Source organism: Gadus macrocephalus, chromosome 11, assembly GCF_031168955.1.
Source record: "Gadus macrocephalus chromosome 11, ASM3116895v1".
NCBI lineage: Eukaryota > Metazoa > Chordata > Actinopteri > Gadiformes > Gadidae > Gadus > Gadus macrocephalus.
The window spans coordinates 13,592,613-13,612,221 of NC_082392.1; the positions used below are offsets into that span (position 1 = coordinate 13,592,613).

Consider the following 19,609-nt stretch of genomic DNA (forward strand, 5'->3'; position numbering starts at 1 on the left):
CCACATGGGGCCACAGGATAACGGACGTCGAGGAGGAGGAGGAGGAGGGGGTGGAGTTGGGGGAGGAGGAGGAGGAGGAGGAGGAGGAGGAGGGGGCGGAGGGACGATGCGACCCCAGGGCGAGGGCGAGTGGAAGGCGAACATGGCCTGGCAGGGCCCCCCCCAGGGCCAGGGGGAGGAGGCGAGGCGTGGGGGGCGGCCCCGTCCCGAGGACGGGCCTGGGAGGCGGGGCGGCCGGCTCCGCCCAGAGGACGGGCAGAAGAGGCCCGGGCTCCAGAAGGCTCCGTCTGAAGACTGCAGGAGGAGTCGGCCCGCCGAGGCGGACTGGAAGCCCACGCTGCCCCGCCACGCGTCGGCCGAGGAGGGCCGGACCCGCAGAGGTGAGCGTCACGTAAAGCCCCTCACACTCTGGTACCGGCAGCCAAACCGGATGACAAACACATACACAAATGGGGTTGGGATCCAATATATCTCAAAGCCAATGGCCATTGGTTATATTTCATGCTTTATTTACTAAAATATTATTCAAGCCATCTCGATAAGCTTCAGTGTACGCTATAAACCATCTAGATTGTACAATATTGACATATACTGACTCCACATTTCAGATTGAGAAATGATGAGGCAGGCGAGATCAAAGGCTGGGTGGGTGATAGTTTGGCATTGCTTCTGACTAAAAGTAATCTCCATTTAAACTCACGTCTGGTTTGTTGCATATTAGAAGAGCAAACCTAAGAACTTATTGAGGTGGCATCAGTTGATTTAAAGATGGCTTGCCGTGAATCTAACGCTTACCGCGATGCTAACAATAGATTGAATCTTCGGTGAAAAATCGAAGTGAGGCACCTTTCACCGCCTGTCTACTGGTTTGTTTTACTTGATTACTTTTTAATCAGCAGCATCAGCCAGGCCTTGAAGAACACTATTGGTACATATGAATATGTGCCAACCGAGAGTCCAGAATCCAAACCTTGGGTATTATCGGAGGAGCTTGAAACGCATTTGTGCATTCGGGTAGACGGGTTGTCCTGTTTTTAACATTTTGCGACGGCACTTTACCTCCGAATGTAAAAGCGTAGGAGGACGCTTGGTTGATGTGGTTCCGGTGGCAGGGTCCTTTTAAGACCTACATTACCCGGCTCCTCCCCAACTGAAGTGCAGCACAAGCCGTCTGGTGTGCTTGCGAGCCATGTGTGACCTTGGCTGCATTAGTGCGGCTACGTACTCAAGCAGGTGCTGCTCAAACTGTTGCTCTGAGTGTTGTTACATCACAGCCTCCACAGCAATCTGACATCTCTTCAGTCCTTCACTGTATCTCAGGATGTCTTGAAGGAGCAACCATGTTGATAAATGTTTCAAAAGAAAAGGGCAGGAAGTAATCAATTTTGTTTACTGCTGTTTATGGGTGTGTTACTGTGTGCAATCAAGGCCTTTTAGATGTGGTACTTTGAGATGAAAAAAAAAAACGTAAACCTCGGCTGATGAAATTCTGAAACCGGATTGGAGATTTTATGAGTGAATAGTGTCAAACGATCCCCTTTTTCCGGACTTATCTTGGACATGTATCTTAACCTGACCTGGTTTATTAAACGTGATGCCTGATACTTTCTCCGGCTTCTCAGTCTCTCACCTACATCCCTCTTCCCTGCTCAACGCTCCTCCTGATACGACGTCCTCCCAGATATAGACAGGCCTTCTGCCTGCTCCCCAGAGCCCTGCTCCAGCTTTGCTTCTTATTCAGGAACAGAAGGGAATAGCTCATCATCTCTACGTCTCTAATTACGTTGGCACTATTCATGTGCCGATCGCTGCCCCGTAACGCCAGCGCTGTCAAGAGTCCTGATATTGGGCAGGGCACTGAAGCTAATTGATTTATCTTAACAGTTTAATTTAGGTAGCAATGGTGTCTTATGGAGCTTTAAGTGTAATGTACCCCAAATTACTACCGGCCCGTCCGTATGATTGATGGAATATTAATTTCTACATTCAACTTATTCCAAGATCTTTTTCTCCTTGCCCTTTTATTTTTTTCTCCCTCTGCCTCTCTATTTCTCCCTCTCCCTCCAAATCTCTCTTTCTTTTTTTCTTTCTCCATGTTTATTAATGGGTTAGTTTTGAAGAACGGTATGGGAAGTGAATATTGGTGGTGATGTGTGTAGGAGGAGGGTCTCTTCTGTTATCTGTGGATCTCCAGATCATGCAAACCGAGCGCTTGGGTGGTGAAGCAACAGAGGGACTCGCTGCTCCAGCTACAGATTAAAACATTTGTAGCACAATGTGTGAACGAATCGTTTATTTAACAGATGATATTGTGCTTTATTTCAGAGGCCTGATAATTATCCAGTATTAAGTTTCATCATCTTTGAAAAATATCCTTTTTAGGTATGTTTTAGGGATAGTGTACACTTTCTAGTTGATACGCTGTTAGTGTGTTTAAGAAATGTATTTAATTAGAATGTTCGGAAGGTTAATTCAGAGCGTAAAATTCCCTCTGTTATCATACCCGCTGTGAGACACCTCCAGGACATAACGTCTGCTCATGTTGTGGTTGTGTTCCCTCTAGAGTCAGCGAGCCACTTTGTCCCGGAGCTGGAGAGGCTGCAGGACACCCTGCGGGAGCCGCTGCCCCCCAAGCACTCCATGATGCCCCCAAAGTGGCTGATCACCTCCGCCACGGAGTCCGTCCAGGAGGGCTCGCCTCGCGGCCCCTCCTCCCACCCCGTGTCCCCGTACTCCTCCTCATCGTTCTCTCCCTCATCCGCCCCGGCCAAGCCCTCCCCCCGGGGACCCAACGCCCAGCCGAGCGCCCCCTCCTGCACCTCCCTGGTCCCGTCCTCCGGCTCCCACCCGGCCAAGCAGCCCCCGCCGCCCCCACCCAAGCCCGTCAACAGAGGCAACGCCGCCATGCTGGGTGAGTGACCCGTAGGAGCGCTGTGATCTAATGATCACTCATTCAGGCTGCTGCCGGTCGGGGTTTATTCAATGTGTACACGTCAAAGCCACCGACATGCCGCCGTGCACGAGATGCCGCCAAACGGCCAATCGGAACACAGTGTGAATACGAATCAGCTTTTCTAACACCACCATTTCTCCAGGGAATCACCACAGAGTGATGAAAAAATACACGTTACACATAAACAGACTTAACCGGCCTGCAAATTATGTGATCTGTGAACTTTGGACAGCTGTTCCCAAGCGTATTACTCCTAATTTGTACAACCTGTACAAACAGTACAAGCGGACTGATGGGGAGCTTTTAAACACATTTAGTGTGCTTGCTCTTTTTCCTTTGATAATTATCCTCTGGATTATTGATATGATGAGGCTTGGTGCTTGGCAAGGCAGACAGCTGTGGGTGTGATTCGTCTTTTGTGTCTCAAGTGTTCACATAGCGGTAACCGTTCCGAAAGTACACCGGGGTCAACAGCTCACCTGAAATATGAGCGAATGACATTGGCTAATGGGATGGGAGAATGCAGGTCACATCCCGAGATCACAAGTAGTTTATTAGAAGCACAGTGCAGTAATACAGTCGTCTATTCCTTCTTCCTAGTGGCTTGGTCTAATGATAGCATCTAACTAAACCCCCTTCATCTCGTGCTAGAGAAGTAAATGCTAGAATAGAAGAACAGAAACCTGAGAGGAAGTAAAATACACCTCGCCTCCACCACCACCACCACCACCACCACCACCACCTCCCCCGCATTCCCAGCACCACCCAGATGCTCCGCAGCCCAGCAGAACAACCACCCACACAACTCCTAGAGCGTAAACACACTTGCTGAAGGGCTGCGTCTCCGTCTCCCCCCCCCCCCACCCCCCCACCCCCCCTACATTAGCCTCCACCCTGCAGGGTGGAGACAACACCCAGCTCCCCTTCTACTGGTCCTGCTGGAAGCAGGACTGCCAGTACGACGTGTACCTGTCCCTTCCGGTCTACCTGTGCCGGCGGGCTGGAGGCCTGCGTCCAGGTAACCTCACCCGGGGGGGGGGGGGGGGGTGCGATGCAGAGCTGCACCCTCTGTCTGGAACCTGCAACCCCCCCCCTCCCTCCCTCCCTCTCATCATGTACGCTCTGCTTTGGACGTCTGCGTACCATAGCGCTCTTGATGGCCTGGATACTTTCTGTGTGTTGACTGGCAGTGGCTTCTTCCTCAGTATCCTGCGACGCCATGCGTTCTTTCCCCGGGTTTGGTTTGCTTCTTCAAGGAGGCGACAGTAAGCGATTGCATGTGCAGCGCCAGCGCTCACTCTGGATGCCTCTGCGCATCAGTGACTGAGACTGTTTGTGCCAGCCCTGCTTTATCAGTGACATCTTAACATGCGAATAAGGATTGTTTTGTTGCACTGCATCCGGTAAACTATAAGGTTTATTTCCTTTCATGTGCGCAAAGGGGAATGGAAAGATGGGAGGAAGAACAAGGATTGAAAGGCCTCTGAGATAAGGGGCATTTAGGGGAGGAAGTTGGAATCCGATTTAATCCATCTATTGCATGCTCCAACCACCACCACCCGGGCTCTGACTTAACAATTATGCACCTTTTACTGTCCTAAGCAGGGTTAGATGAGGCTCATAATTATAGCCATCATAGAAATATGCATGCACCTAATTGCCAGGTTTGCATTTGAGCTGCACTTATCAGTTCCCCTGGAACCATTTGAACATTTCGAGAAGCAAGGTTTTGCAGGTTTAACCCTGGGCTGTGCAGCTCCAACCGGCTGTGCTTATATTCGGTCTCACCTAAGTTGTCTTGTGCACACATCAGCCTCATCATGTATGCGTCCATGTGGAACCTCGTCTTGTGACCCGCATCACGCGTACGAATGCATTCATGCAGATTCGGACGTGTGCCCTGAGTTTTCAAATCTGTCCAAGCGCGTTTGTGTCTTCCATGTACACGGTGAGAGATGCTGCATGGGGAATGGGATCCGGACTCAAAGTAGCAGTCTTTGTCAAGGGTTAGGGTGAATGTATGACTAATAAGTGTTTTCCTGTTCCCCCGGCAGACTTCACCCACACCACGGGGGCCACCAGCCTGGCTGTAGCCAAGCCCTCCCCACCCATGCCCCCTAGGAGGACCACCCCGGTGTCCAAGCGCCCCGGGGAGGAGCCCCCCGCCCTCCCCGGCGGCCTCTCCCTCCTCCCCCCGGAGGACCGCTCGGGCTTCTCGGTCGGCTTCCAGCTGCCTCCCCCGCCGCCCTCCCCGCCGCTGCCCTCCCACGTCCCGCCCTCTCCGCCCCGCCAGCACATCCACGCGCACCACCTCCACCACCAGCACTCCTACCCCCACCCGCTGCCGCAGCCCCTCATGCTGTTCGACCCCCCCAGCCCCACCGCCGAGCGGACGCCGCGCCCCGCGCCCATCCCGCTGCACATCATGATCCAGCGGGCGCTGTCCAACCCGGGCCCGGCCCAGCCCCACCCGGACGGCGCCCAGCGCGCCCACACGCTGCTCTTTGAGACCCCGCCGGAGTACCAGACGGACCGCAGCCGCCCGCTGCCCGTCAGCCTCCAGCCGCTGAAGCTGTACGTGCGCCCGTAGGCCCTCTCTGTGTCACAGTGTCCTAGGCGGTCCCTCCTGGCCCACCGCCGCAGACTCATCTGTTTCCTTGTCATTCTAGCGCCGACGATGACTACTCCGAGGAGGAGGAGGACGACGACGACGACGACGATGACGAGGAGGAAGAGGAGGAGTACGACGGGGAGATCCCCCAGCCTGAGCTGGAGCCGCGGAGCCGTCGCTGCCTGATCGGGGACCCGGGGATCTCCCCGGGGATCTGCGTGATCCCCGATGGGAACCACAGCAGCGGGGAAGAAGAGGAGGAGGACGAAGAGGATGAGGAGGAGGACCCCGGGCGTGACCAGCACGGGGACAACAGCGACTCGGACGGCCCCGTGCTTTATAAAGACGAAGACTCGGACGAGGACTCGGACGAGCCCCCGATGAGTGAGTATCCGTCAGTAGGCTTGTTTGGCTGAGGAACGCATCAGTGTTGCTCCCCAAACAGAGTGATGTGTTAGAGGGAAGGCAGCTGTCTGCCGCCCCTGGGGTCCCCGGTGTCCCAGCTCGAGGAATCGTTTCTGTATGAATCATCGGAAGACACTATGCTGGCTGTTCATGGTAGTAAATCAGAGTAAATGCCAATATATGAAAATTACATATTTATCATAAAAACAATATGAAACCAGATAGCACAAAACTGTTTCCATTTGCTACAATGTCTGCTTGAGTCAAAATGAACATAAATAACTTGGATTTACAGTGAAACTGATCTCTCTCCGAGGCTGCCAAGAGCAGACACGGTCTTAGACTTATCAGATGAAGGAAACGTATACTTTGCCTCAACCGGGAGCATTTCATGGGAAAATTAAATTCAAGCATGCCTTGATTCCACCCTGTCTCCAAACAGTGCAGCCAACCACTATAAAACACTTCATGTATTACGAACCCGATCTCTGTGCATTTGATCTCTGTGCACGAACCTGATGGACCTAACCTAACCTAACCTAACCTGTGTGTCTGCTTGTTGCCCGGGCATGCAAAATGAACCTGGCTGACCTAACCTAACCCCAAACTGTGTTCTTTCCTTGTGTCTATCATGAACCTGACCAACCTTGCCTTATCCGTGTGTTTCCTTGAGTCCAGGTGCGCTGGCCAGCAGGGTGAAGAGGAAGGACACCCTGGCCCTGAAGCTGAACAGCCGGCCGTCGGCCCCGGAGCGCGAGAGGTTCACCCCGGACTGGGCGTCCCAGGAGGCCCCGCCCACGGGCCAGAAGGGCCTCACCTGGCAGAGCAGGGAGCAGTGGGAGGCCATCCGAACGCAGATCGGCTCGGCCCTCACGAGGTGAACGCACGCCCACCGACGTGCTGCACTGCCCCGCTAGGAAGAAAGCATCGTCTGGGCGGTTTGTGTAGACTTCCAGGGATAGCATCTCAGATTGTTGTCCTACTTCATGTGTTAATGACGAACGGATGAAAGTGTGTAAAAATAGTTTCTCTCTCTCTCTCTCTCTCTCTCTCTCTCTCTCTCTCTCTCTCTCTCTCTCTCTCTCTCTCTCTCTCTCTCTCTCTCTCTCTCTCTCTCTCTCTCTCTCTCTCTCTCTCTCTCTCTCTCTCTCTCTCTCTCTCTCTCTCTCTCTCTCTCTCTCTCTCTCTCTCTCTCTCTCTCTCTCTCTCTCTCTCTCTCTCTCTCTCTCTCTCTCTCTCCAGACGACTTAGCCAGAGACCTACCGCTGAGGAATTGGAGCAGAGGAACATCCTACAGCGTGAGCACCAGCTTCCTCTCTCCTTTTTTACATTTGTTGTTTTGAGCTAAATCGCAGTTTATTATTCTGTTTTCTCTCTGCTCTTTCAAATTTCCGGGAATAATGAATGTCAGTTCCCTAGTGCTCCCTGGAGGGCAAGACATATATTTTTAATTCAATGTTCAGTAATTCAGATGCCACTAAATGTAGAAGTTTAATCTAAATTAAGAATTACTCATCTCTTTCTTCAGCTAAGAATCAGGCCGACCGACAGGCTGAGGTCAGGGAGATCAAACGACGGCTGACGCGAAAGGCAAGAGCAACGATACATCTCACACACACGCACACAGACACACGCACACACACACTCACAATCACATTAACGCTATCTGCTGTTATCCACTGAAACTGGTGCAATAAAGACTCTTTGCAATTGAATGGTTACAGCTCAGCCAAAGACCAACGGTTGCAGAACTACAAGCCCGGAAAATCCTGCGTTTCCATGAGTATGTGGAGGTAACCAACGCCCACGATTATGACCGCAGAGCGGAGAAACCTTGGACCAAGCTGACTCCCGCCGATAAGGTACATCCTCACGTCATCGCATGTTGTCTGCTGCCAACGCAGTGACCCTGCTGGGGCATGACATTAAGCTGAACATTCGCTTAAAAGACAGACGGGAGGTACGTCCTCATCCACATGTGTGTAGTCATTGGGGCGTACTCGTTGTTGTGGAAAGGCAAGGCAAGGCATTTTACAAGGGCAGGTAGGGGCACCTTGATGGACTTGTTTGTTCACAGTGGCGGGTTCACCTGATTAATAGCCTCTAGACCAGAGGTCCCCAACCTTGTTCCACTAAAGGTCCACATCAGCAACTCACAACAACGTAACAACGTAATATTCAGAAAAAAGCCATACTGACTTTATCTATATATATATCAGAGAAATAACATTAACATTCTTTTGAGAACAAACAATACTTTGTTTAATGACTCAGCGGCCCACCTGCAGTACCCTCTAGGTGGCACCCCCACCCCCCTTATAAGAGTTCAATACCAATCGGTTCAATGGGATATCCGTGTCCAACTCAAATCTGTCCGTCTCCATCACCTCTAGGCTGCGATCCGCAAGGAGCTCAACGACTACAAGAGCACTGAGATGGAGGTGCACGAAGAGAGTCGAATCTACACAAGGTCTGTGTTCAGGCTTTCATTCATGAACTTTGTGTAACCGCACTGTGTAAGTGTGTGCTTAAAAGTGTGTGTCATAAATAATACACCGCTGCAATTCATGGTGCGTAGGGCTGTGATTGTCAGTATGTTGTGTTTTTCATTAATGGGCATTCCCTTTTGATGGCGTCTAGGTTCCATCGACCTTAACATCCTCTTCCTGGATGACCAAGCACTTAGTCCACCACCTAGCAGAGTGTCTGCCACGGAGCTGCTCAACAAACAGACTACCCCTCAACGTTTCTGAATGTACTGTGCAGAACATCAGCGGAAGAAGAAGAAAAAAACGAAACGATTGTAGCTGATGAAAAAGCCTAGTATCAGGGATACTCGTGTGCCCTCCATTAAACGTTCAGTTCCTTTGCTCGCACAAAACTCTGACAGCGAAACTGAGACCAGGAGATCCAGCGTTCTCCCGGGCGAACCACGTGCCAACGAAGCGGAGCAAAGGCGGAGAACTCGGTCGGCCTGATCGTGGAGATGGCTGACGCTCTTCTCTCCTGTGGGCTTCTTTAGGGCATCCGGGGTTTTAGCCACAACCTTTGATGCCAACTCATTCTGTATTGCCTTGTCCCCGCTCTGTGACTATTAATATAAGCGATGAAGGCATCAGTTATTGTATAGGTGGTAATAATAAGTAATAGTCCGAGGGCTGACGCAAGAGTGGAGAGGAGGACGAAGACTGGGATGTGCCATTTTCACATTGTCAGACATGCTCTGGGATACTGTGTGTATTTTATGTCGTTGTGAATATGTTGCTGTGTATAGATTACCTTAGAATGAAATTTGGAGATCTATAACTACAAAAATATTCCTTAATGCACAAGATATTTTATATTGTATGATAGGTCATATGAATAATGATAGCTTTTATTTGAGCCTACTTTTTAATTTGGCTTGCCTGTATTTATGGTTGTGCTGTGAGATGGCTTTTTGAGCTTTATTGTCGTTAATAGGAAAGGTCAACTTCATATAGCAGTTGTACTGTGTGCCAACATAACCTCTATGTCAGAAGGACTGTAGAGTGATGCTTTATATCACTAAGTTTTTCAAAGCACCGCTGCACGAGCCAATAGCGAGTCCAGTGTACTTTTATCTGGCTCGTCTGTCTTTCGTTTCATAACTTTCTGTTTCAATGAACTTTTGTACTTTCCCTTTAAAGATGAAAACAATGCATTCTGTAGCCATGTTATGAAAGGCCTTTTGTTTTGTGTCTACAGGAGGACGCTAAATGTTGCTGAATATTTCAAAGTGCTGTGTGGATCAGGGATATGTAAAATCTGAAAATAAATAAATGGTTAACAGGGAGTCATTTTTGTCAGGACCGCCATTAAAACACAGTTTGATCTTATGGTGTCCTCCGGCCAGTAGATAACAGGGTTGTACATGCAGATATCTTTGAATGATGCTTATGTTTATCTTGTCTTCCTATTATTTTAAATGACATTTTTAATATAAAAGTATTATTTGTTATTTTTTTAAGCGCTAAATAGTGAATGACTGCAACTCTAGGATGTAACTATAAAGAGTACCTTTTCTGTAAATCTTTTTTTTTTATTATTGAAATTGTATAACTTTCTTTTTAGTTGTAAATATTCATAATATGATCTCATTAAAATTCCTAAAAATCCTTGATGTAAAATTCTCTTTCCTGTTAAGTCCGCCCTTTCCGGTAGACCCCCATGGCCATGGGACCGACGAGATCGTAAAATATGAATGGGTTTCAATGGAGAATGAAATTATTTTCTGATCCCAGTCTTTATATGCTCTGGAATACACATGTTTGTGTATTTAAATTATATTTGTTCATGCAAAGAGAAAAAAAAATTGTGAAGAAGTTTGATAATGTTAGGTTTTGTGTGAGGCCGCTTTGTGAAATACAGCTACTCGCTGCTCTCCACGCGAATGATATACGTCACCACCACTCTGATACAGACATGGCGATCTCTCTGCTCCACTTCACTGCTTTTTTCTAAGGGGAGGATAACAGCATCGAAAGAGGTGAAAACCATTATAAGTCGGGGCATGTGTCGATTTTCAGTTACGCCGAGGCGATTGGGAGATTGTCGGTCTTGTCCACGCAAGTCGCAGGGAGCGTGACGTCACATACGAGACGTGTAGTCTTTCTCATTGTGGTTTCTCTACAGCCTTTAACTGAACAATTGCACAATAAACGGTCAAACTCTTAGCATGAAAATTATAATTTAAATCCACAAATAACGTATTTGTAATCCAGGGCATATAATGACTGGGACCAGAAAATAATTACTTTCTCTCGATTGAAACCCATTCATATTTTATGATCTCAGAGGTCCCTGGGGGTCTACCGGAAGAGGCGGACTTACGAGCTCTATTGTGTACATATGATGGTAGCTAAGCAGTTAAATAAGTGCGACATTTAGTGGTCATCAAGTGTTGAGACATTTATGTCAACATAATGTCCATGTTATACAGTATTATACGTTGTTGTTGCTTTTACAGGCTATTCAATTTGGCTTCTTATTACTTAATGCTGACAATCGTTCATTAAGTAATGTTATGGTACTAATGTACGTTAGTAGTCCTGTCCCTTTTAGAAGGCAGGACTTCCGGCACTACTTCCGGGGTAAAAGAGACGCGTGTTATCGGTGAAAGTGGTGAACTGCATGCCACTACTGCACGTTTAGAACGATTACTATTTTAGCCTTTCAAGTAAGTCAACACAACACCTTTCTACTAACATTTACCGGTCATACAAGCCATTGAGAACTCATATTTTATTCTTTATGTATTCAACGTTCCGTGGAATTCGCTTAATGTTTTCATTCATTTTAAAATGGGCTAATGTTGGCTAGCGGGCTACAATGTCATGTTGCTCTATTCCCCATTTAGCTTTAAACGAAAATCATCGGATATTACATCATTTCGATAGGACTATTTTCTGTTTTCCTGTGTTCCGAGGGCTGGTACATGTGTACAATAATAGAGATAATGTAGCTGATTGGCATTCATTAGCAGGTTGGCTAGAAATGTGAGATCCTGAATGCCACTTCATCGTTATGTTTTTAGCAACTTACGCATGTTGACGCAAGTCCAATGACCCTCACCAATGCTATGGAAAAACTGTTCACACATTTGTATGTATCATACAAGCAAGCGAACTAAGCAAGCGAACATTCGAAGATCGCAAGCGACCCGCTAGGTGTGTGAAGGATGTCTTGCGTTAACCTGACCTATAGAAGATTCAAGAGGGTTGACCCTTGCTGCCTAGACGTGTCATGTACTCTTTGGCTCTGTTGCACCAGCAGCTGTTGAGCTCGAACCACTGTTGAAGGCATCTGCTCAACTTGTTTTCGTGTTCAGTATTTGAACCATTGTAGGGAACCCACGTATGTGCTTATTATTAAAGTATGATCTAATCTCATTTGCATTTAGTCCTGTTGCCGTCATGCCTTCTACAAAGACTCCAAGCAAGAGAAAGTTGGTGACTGTAACCGACGACGAGAAGGCTCCAAAGAAAGTCAAAGGTAATTCCTAAACATCTGACCTCCTGGAGTCAATCACTGTATCGCTTCTGTTTGATACTAATGGTGGCGCTGTTGTTTTCGTTTGCAATTTGTCTAGTGCATCATCAGAGCCATGGTACAGAGGCCGGTCACGTGCTCGTGCTGGGCCAGGGGGATGTGGGACAGCTGGGTCTCGGAGAAGACATCCTAGAGAGGAAGAAGCCTGCTCCTGTGACTCTCCCAGAAGACATTGTGCAAGTAGCAGCTGGAGGGATGCACACCGTGTGTGTCAGCGCCTCGGGCAGTGTATGTAAACACTCCACTGTAACGGAGTCTTCTTTGTATAGTCTGTTCGATTGAAGCAGTATACCTAATTATATTCTGGAAATTGTCTGTTAAAAAAAAAAAACATGTAACTTGCTCAATGATCTTGTAATTAAAAATATATAGAAAAAAATTATATAGCAACACGCATTCCGAAGAAGTGAAACATTAAATAAAAATAAGAGGAAAAGTTACGTTTGAAAATGAAAGGGCTTCTGTATTATTGTATTGGGAACCACTGATGGCCTTTGTACGTACAGTGGTAATGAGTGAACGATGTGGTTCCATAGGTCTACACGTTTGGTTGTAACGACGAAGGCGCCCTGGGCCGGGAGACCACGGAGGAGGGGTCTGAGATGATCCCGGGGAAGGTGGCGCTGGAGGGCAAGGTGGTCCAGGTGTCTGCTGGGGACAGCCACACTGCAGCCCTGACTGACGACGGAATAGTGCACCTCTGGGGCTGCTTCAGGGTTAGTGGGGACATGTGGAAGGATGCCGGTGGGAAGTTACCAAAGTTGGAAGTAGAGAGGAGACTAGAACTAAGCTTGATAACTTTGGGTTGTGGAAACTCAAAACAACGCTTAAGTCCTCTCCCTAACTATGTTTCTCCGTCATTGGAAGAGATGCCCTGATTGATAAGACATGTGCCAGGGGCGGTCTTAAATCAAACAATCGTCAACTTTAAATGGATATTCTCACAGGGCATTTCACTTGCCATAGCTGACAGATTTCAAACACTCAAATTCTAAATCTTAAATCTGGACCTACAATGCCTTTTTGAATGTCCGACTGCACTGCGGATTAAACTGCAGATTATTTTATCAAATCTTGATTTGGAAAATAATCAAATGTCATAACAGTCAACCTTTCTGCTGGTTTTATTGCAGGATAATAACGGGGTGATCGGTCTCATTGAGCCCATGAAGAAGTGCTGCCTCCCCATCAAGATCCCAATGCTTAAGCCAGTCATGAAAATCGTGTCGGGTGAGACTCCAACCAAATGCAAAGTACTGTTTCAGTTGTTAAGGGATTAGGAAACATCCTTAATCTGATATCCTCAATTCATTGTACACGTTGGCAAATTAGTGTCTACTTGATGAGTGCCTAGGTACTAGGGCTGTGCAGATTATAACGATTACCTTCATAATCGAATGACCAGCAGTGAGTGTTCAACAGACACTGCAAAATCAAATAACCGTCACAACAGTGTCAACAAAAAGATTTCGTGTCATAACCCGCCGGTTCTCAAAATAAGAACTTTGTGTTTGTATGTTGTGCTTACTGCTCAAAAGCAAAAGGGGAATACAAGCGCTTTGGTAGCGCATTTGGCTTGTTGATTGCCTACATAGCTAGGGCAAATCCCTCCGGTTGCTTTTACATTCATAGCGTATTCCAAATCAGCAATTTAATTTATAATAATAAAATAACAATTCATATTAAATCCTATAGGAGATGATTAGCAGACCGTTATACTCAGTGACCCATGGTTTATAATTGGACAAGAGGCTGACATGTTGTCTTGTGATCCCAGGTAACGATCACCTTGTGATGCTCACCATGGCCGGGGAACTCTACACGTCAGGCTGCGGGGAGCAGGGCCAGCTGGGGAGGGTTCCGGAGCTTTTCGCCGACAGAGGAGGCAGGAAGGGACTCAGTAAGTCTGGCACTCTGCACGCTGCCCTCAACGCATGACAAGATGGTTAATGGAGCAAAGAAGTGTCCTTATAATGATGTCTTCTAACCGCAAGACATTCAAAGAGTCCAACAGTGGCACTGTGGGTCCTAGCTTTTCATTGCAAAGCACTGCCCTGGAAAAGTAGGCAACACTAATATTGTTCAGCGACTCATCATTATTTTCTCTTTCAATTATGAAACGGTTAAACACGACACAACTTCCCTCCGATTTTCACAAAACTAGAATGTCCAAAATGTTGATGATATTAAAGGCAACACTAGTGCTTCTCACTAGCAAGCAGAAAATACTGGATGGTTAAATCGCCAGAAAAGGGGATCCCTGTGAGTGTGCAGCTCAGTGGGAGCGACCCAATTGGGAGAACCGTGGTACTAATGTTCAGGACGATGTGTGCACTTGTACCCACAGCCCGCCTTCTCATACCCCAGATAGTAAAGGTCAAAGGCAAAGCCCAGTTCACGGATGTGTTCTGCGGAGCCTACTTCACCTTTGCTGTGTCAAAAGAAGGCAACGTCTACGGGTTCGGCCTTTCCAACTATCACCAGCTGGGTGTGTATGATACAACACCAGATACAATTTATTGTTATTTAGCAATGAAATGTATGTCGTGGTTTCTGACTCTGAAGACATTTAATTAAATTTGTGAGCCTTCTTTTGTTTGTATTACCAGGCACTAAAAGTATCAAGACCAGTTTTTCTCCCGTCAAACTTGCCTGCTTTAAGAACTCGGTCACTTCTTGGGTGGATTTCTCCGGAGGCCAGCACCACACACTCTGCCTGGATGGTGAAGGTACGTTAGGACCACTAGAGGGCACTGTCGCTACAAGCCCAACTTGTACAGAAACTGATGTCACCAAGACTGGCGTCATAATACTAACATCACTGTCTGCAGTAAGACATGCTCCTCAAGAACGATTGCAATTGTGGAGAAATTAACTTGTCAATGGGAAACCCACTCGTGGGCACTCTGAAATTGAAAACGGAGATCATTATGGTCGTGTTACGTTTTTTAGTGGCCCCCCACGAACTAGAAGCACCTACCATGTATAATATAAATATATTTTCTACTAATGAGTCCCAGCTTCTCCTTTAGAAGAGTTGTAGTGAACACGCTTCCACAGTGTACTGCCATAGTGAACACTGTGGAACACACTTCCAGAGTACTGCTGTAGTGAACACACTTCCAGAGTACTGATGAATGAACACACTTCCAGACGACTACCATAGTGAACACACTTCCAGAGTACTACCATAGTGAACACACTTCCAGAGTACTACCATAGTGAACACACTTACAGAGTACTAGCGAACATTTAGCTTGATGGATTCATGTAGAACTTGATGGAATGTTTTAGAATGTGTCATTAAACCCAAAGTGCTTCATTAGTTGAATGTTTAATAGTCAAATTCAAGTGCTTCAAGTGCTTCAACACTTAGCCAGAGCAAATGGGGTTGAAGTAATGATCTATGCAAGTTGCTATACACGAGGACATCGTTTGAGTCCGTTTTTTCTATCAGCACTGAAAAAGTCAGTCTGGTGGATTTCTTTAAAAGATGAAATTTGTCCTCCGGGGGATTTCAGAATAGTTGTAAGTGTGTGTACGTTTGTTTGTGTGTGTTGACTTCCATGATGTGTGTGCAGGGTGTGTTTGTTGCCCTAATGCGGTGTGTTATCTTCCAGGGTGTGTGTACAGTCTGGGCCGGGCAGAGTATGGCCGCCTGGGGCTGGGCCAGGGGGCGGAGGAGAAGAGCGAGCCCACTCCGGTGCCGGGGCTCGGCCCGTCCACCAGGGTGGCGTGCGGGGCGTCCGTCAGCTATGCCATCACTAAAGAGGGTGAGAGACACTGCAGATAACCTGAGCGGCGCCTCTCTCTCTCCTGTAGTTCCATTGGCTGTGGGTTCAGTGGTCGTTTGTGTTGCATTTCACCCGCTAGGAGTCCCAAACAACCGCTGGTTGGTAAGGATGATTCATATACGATTAGTTTGTTATGATGCAACAGCATTGTTCAATACTTTATCCAATTTGAAGTCAATGACGGCCCAAGGGTGAGCATTATCTTCAATAACTGAACAACTCAGCCTTTTAATAGACCAAATCAATGCGCTACAAATGCAACATTAACTAGGGTCAAATACAACTATCAACCAGCGGCACCCTTGTCCTTTTTTGTTTCACATCTCTAATATATGTTCTGTGCTTGGTTCTCAGGATGTAAGTGTTTAATATATAAGGGATGTCTGCCTCCATTTTCATCCATAATGTATCCAAGGGATGTGGCTCCCGCCTGGCTCCGTTTACTGTATCACTAAGGATGGGTTTACGTCCAGGCTACATGTATTGTATTACTAAAGTGTGTGTGTGTGTGTGTGTGTGTGTGTGTGTGTGTGTGTGTGTGTTGTATTACTAAAGGATGCGTCTCCCTCAAGGCTCCATGCATTGTGTCCCTTGGGGACGTTGTCCCCGTGTACGCTGTATAACTGACGGCGGTGTGTCTCCCACCAGGGGTGGTCTACGGCTGGGGCATGGGCACCAACCTCCAGCTGGGCACCGGGGAGGAGGACGACGAGTGGAGCCCGCTGAAGATGCCCGGCAAGCAGCTGGAGAACCGCACGGTGCTGACGGTGTCCAGCGGGGGGCAGCACACGGCCCTGCTGGTCAAAGACCACGCCCAGGAGAGCTGATGAAGCCCTCGCCGCCGGGGACACGTCGGCAGGTGATGGGATGTGCCGGGACTAGGGGCCGCTTTAAAGGGGGATGGAGGAACCTGTCATCCTGCGACGGGTCCGAGCCCGTCGCACACAAGGGGACCGAGGAGAGGGCGGGTCCCACTGGTAGGCCCGCGCCACCGTGGCATCGGGGGAGGGCGGGGAGGGCGGGGACAGCATTCATTAGATAGATCATGAGGAGGGAGAGACTATTTTTTTAAGTCGAGATTTTTGTTTTCTTTTTTATTGAAAAAGTAAGTGAAAAGGGTTGAGGTTTTATGGCATTTGGATCTTGAGAAGATTTGTATTTGTAAGTAAATTAGAGCCAGGATTTGCGAGCCTTTTAAAGATTTCCCCAGCTTCTAACACTTTAAGGTTTCCATTGTCTTTAAAGCAACACAATTCTGGATCTCCATGGGTTTAGTCACGTTGATGGGAGGGTTGAGAGCCACGTTCTATAGAAATGTTTTTTAAGTGTGAAGTTTAGTTCCACACACGCCTGAGGCTGTATGTGTGGGACGTTTCAAACTACTGTATTGTATCTCTTGCTTGCCTCTGAAATAAAGATGTCATTTTAATACCGGCAAGGCTGTCTCTTTAGATTGATGCTACTTGATCTACAGCTACTTCGGCCATGCATGCAGACAAACCCTTAAATATTACAAGAAGTTGTCTCCCTTAATTCATAAGGGGTGCAGTTCTCCAAGCAAGGCTAGTATAGCGGTCCTTCATTTATCATATGATGATTACCCTCGTCGTTTAATTCTCCAGTTTTGGTCATTTCAATATTCCTGCATAACCAAACTCGGCTGTTTATTCAAGTCGTGCATCGCCCCATGTGGGCCTTACTCGTCCATTCTATATGCCATTACGCTGGCAACCAATCTCATGTGTATAAATGTAAATTCAAATCACTTAGGAGTGCAAATGACTACACTAGTGGGCACTTCAGAGCGTCATGTCTTTGTGTCTATCTAATGTGACCACAGCGGGGCGCTTGACCTCCGTCTCTTGTCGCACAGCTTTGAGCTAGTGTTTCATAATCAGGTGATTGGCAATCAAGAAGGATTTGTGTGTTTCCCCTCGATTGTTTGTTCCAGCTCTTTGTGATCAGTCCCATATAAATATGAAGTGAGATGTTCCTGGAAATTCCGAAAATAGCCAATAGCGGCATTAGGACTAGGAGAAATCGCTTGTTCTAATATGCAAATTGTATTCAGTTTAACTGACCGTAAAGAATTGGAAGACAAAATGTAAATGTATTACAGATCGTAAGTAAAAAATGTTTACAGTAGTGATACTGTTTTATTGTGTTTTACTGTGCTTTGATAATGAAAAAACATTTACATTCTAGTCTTTATAAGCTGCTGAATAGTTGCCTCTTTTATGTATTATGCATCCCTCACAAAATGTGTCTTGAGTAGCCCTTATTAAGAGGCAATAGAAAAAGTATAATTACAATCATAACCCATACCTGAATGTATGCCAGGGTATATAATTACAATCAGAACATTTAAGTACAATCAAGTTATTTATTCAAGGCCTGAATAATAATATTCAGGCCTCGTCCTCACAGAGCGGCCCGACCCTCTCCAGCGTCGCCAGGGAAACTAATCACAGAAAATTGCTTCGGCGCTCCCCACAATACTTTCATCACTCACCGCTTAGACACACGTCCTTTGTCACTAGTTGGCCCACCGCCTTGCAGGGCAGACTTACGACATGTTATGTTGCGAGCATCAAAGACAGAGATCACATTTCAAACGCGTCAGGTTTTTATGTTTTAAACAAGTTATGTCTTGGCTCTAATGTCGATATGCTTGGCTGACAGTAGAGGACGTTGAATACTCTACTGGTTTGAAGTGGTTTCTTCACAAAGCCCGGGAACGAATCGGCCTGTGGGATTGACGTGGCTGTCTTTAAAGATGTCCTAGATATAAAATGGTCAAGACCCGAACCGCAGGTGCCTAGTTAGGTTGGGCCGCCCTTTAATGTCGGACCTTAATGATGACTTCCTTGGCATCTTCTGTGTCGCCTTGGCAACAGGGCCTAACTGTTAAAGTGCCCATCACTTGCCATAAATCCGCCCCTCCTCGTCCAAAGTCCTCTCCCAAGTACATAACGGCTTGAAATTGTCTGAGCGAATATGATCGTGATCTGCCACCTATGTGTTTGCGTGGGTGTTGAGTGAGAGACCACGTGATGCCTGCCATGCTGCACATGAATCTGATAAACTCCTTGCCCTGGGATGAAGTGAGAACAATTGAAAAAGAGAGAGTACACTATATTGACCAAATATTAACCCTATGTTCAAATAGGGTTTCTGCCCCCCATGCCAGTGGTGGCAAGAATGAGCATTGCTTGTTAATTGATAAAAAATCCAGCCATGCAGAAAGTATCCAACCGTTACCATGGTGTAGTGCATGTTTTTCGTTCCTCTAAAAGCCCTGTAGGCTAATAACGGGAATGCATTACCGCTAGCCAGCGCATGTCTGTGCCCAAGCAAGAGCACAGGAAACAAAATAATTGTTTTATTACCAGGAAACAAATCAGCGTTCCCAACGTTGTTTCTCCCATGCTCTCCAGCTACTGGCCTCATATTGCTTCTGGAGCGCCACTGTAATTACGGAAGATTGCCTTTATAGATGTGGCTCCCTCGTCCAATGGGAGGAGAGGAGTGTGCTGCCTGGATCCCTGCAGTGTGGGCAGAACAGCTGTGGAGGCTCTTCAGAGAGGACAAGCCTCTCAATGAGGTCTCAGTGGCTGAGTGTTTATCCATCTTGTTCCCTAGATGTAAACAGCTTGCAAGGGCCGAGGGGAGGGGCACCGTGGGGTGCCTGTGTGACTCCCCCTTATAATGGACACTTCTTGTAATACAAGTTAACGTGCTTGTACCCCCATGCCAATGTCAGAGCACAACACGATA

At 47.4% G+C, this 19,609-nt stretch overlaps 2 protein-coding genes across 7 annotated transcripts in view; both read left to right on the top strand.

Moving 5' to 3' along the window:
• phactr4b (phosphatase and actin regulator 4b) overlaps positions 1-10,105 on the top strand; it is a 26,787-nt gene extending 16,682 nt beyond the window's left edge. For 3 of the 6 annotated variants that reach the window (XM_060064669.1, XM_060064667.1, XM_060064666.1), the window contains 12 exons: positions 1-380; positions 2,564-2,911; positions 3,840-3,971; positions 4,159-4,218; positions 5,008-5,527; positions 5,623-5,948; positions 6,648-6,846; positions 7,212-7,267; positions 7,498-7,559; positions 7,694-7,831; positions 8,363-8,439; positions 8,610-10,105. The exon at positions 1-380 is cut by the window's left edge and continues 238 nt beyond it. In XM_060064669.1, the coding sequence (XP_059920652.1) occupies positions 1-380; positions 2,564-2,911; positions 3,840-3,971; positions 4,159-4,218; positions 5,008-5,527; positions 5,623-5,948; positions 6,648-6,846; positions 7,212-7,267; positions 7,498-7,559; positions 7,694-7,831; positions 8,363-8,439; positions 8,610-8,625 (2,314 nt within the window). In that variant the 3' untranslated portion in view covers positions 8,626-10,105. The remainder of the gene's footprint in view (positions 381-2,563; positions 2,912-3,839; positions 3,972-4,158; positions 4,219-5,007; positions 5,528-5,622; positions 5,949-6,647; positions 6,847-7,211; positions 7,268-7,497; positions 7,560-7,693; positions 7,832-8,362; positions 8,440-8,609) is intronic. The other 3 variants (XM_060064671.1, XM_060064670.1, XM_060064668.1) reach the window with 2 other exon arrangements.
• A 903-nt stretch (positions 10,106-11,008) lies between these two features.
• rcc1 (regulator of chromosome condensation 1) lies at positions 11,009-17,270 on the top strand. Its single transcript, XM_060064673.1, has 10 exons — positions 11,009-11,166; positions 11,890-11,981; positions 12,079-12,266; positions 12,575-12,754; positions 13,172-13,268; positions 13,816-13,938; positions 14,386-14,526; positions 14,648-14,767; positions 15,659-15,811; positions 16,481-17,270. Exons 2-10 carry the CDS (start codon positions 11,903-11,905, stop codon positions 16,657-16,659), a joined length of 1,260 nt encoding a protein of 419 aa, XP_059920656.1. The 5' UTR covers positions 11,009-11,166; positions 11,890-11,902; the 3' UTR covers positions 16,660-17,270.
• The last annotated feature ends 2,339 nt before the right edge of the window (positions 17,271-19,609 follow it).

Excerpts from the sequence above, each read along its gene's own strand:
- rcc1 (XM_060064673.1), top strand. The coding sequence starts at position 11,903 with ATGCCTTCTACAAAGACTCCAAGCAAGAGAAAGTTGGTGACTGTAACC. Across the intron at positions 13,939-14,385 it reads AGGAGGCAGGAAGGGACTCA|CCCGCCTTCTCATACCCCAG; the intron begins GTAAGTCTGGCA and ends TTGTACCCACAG. Across the intron at positions 15,812-16,480 it reads CTATGCCATCACTAAAGAGG|GGGTGGTCTACGGCTGGGGC; the intron begins GTGAGAGACACT and ends GTCTCCCACCAG.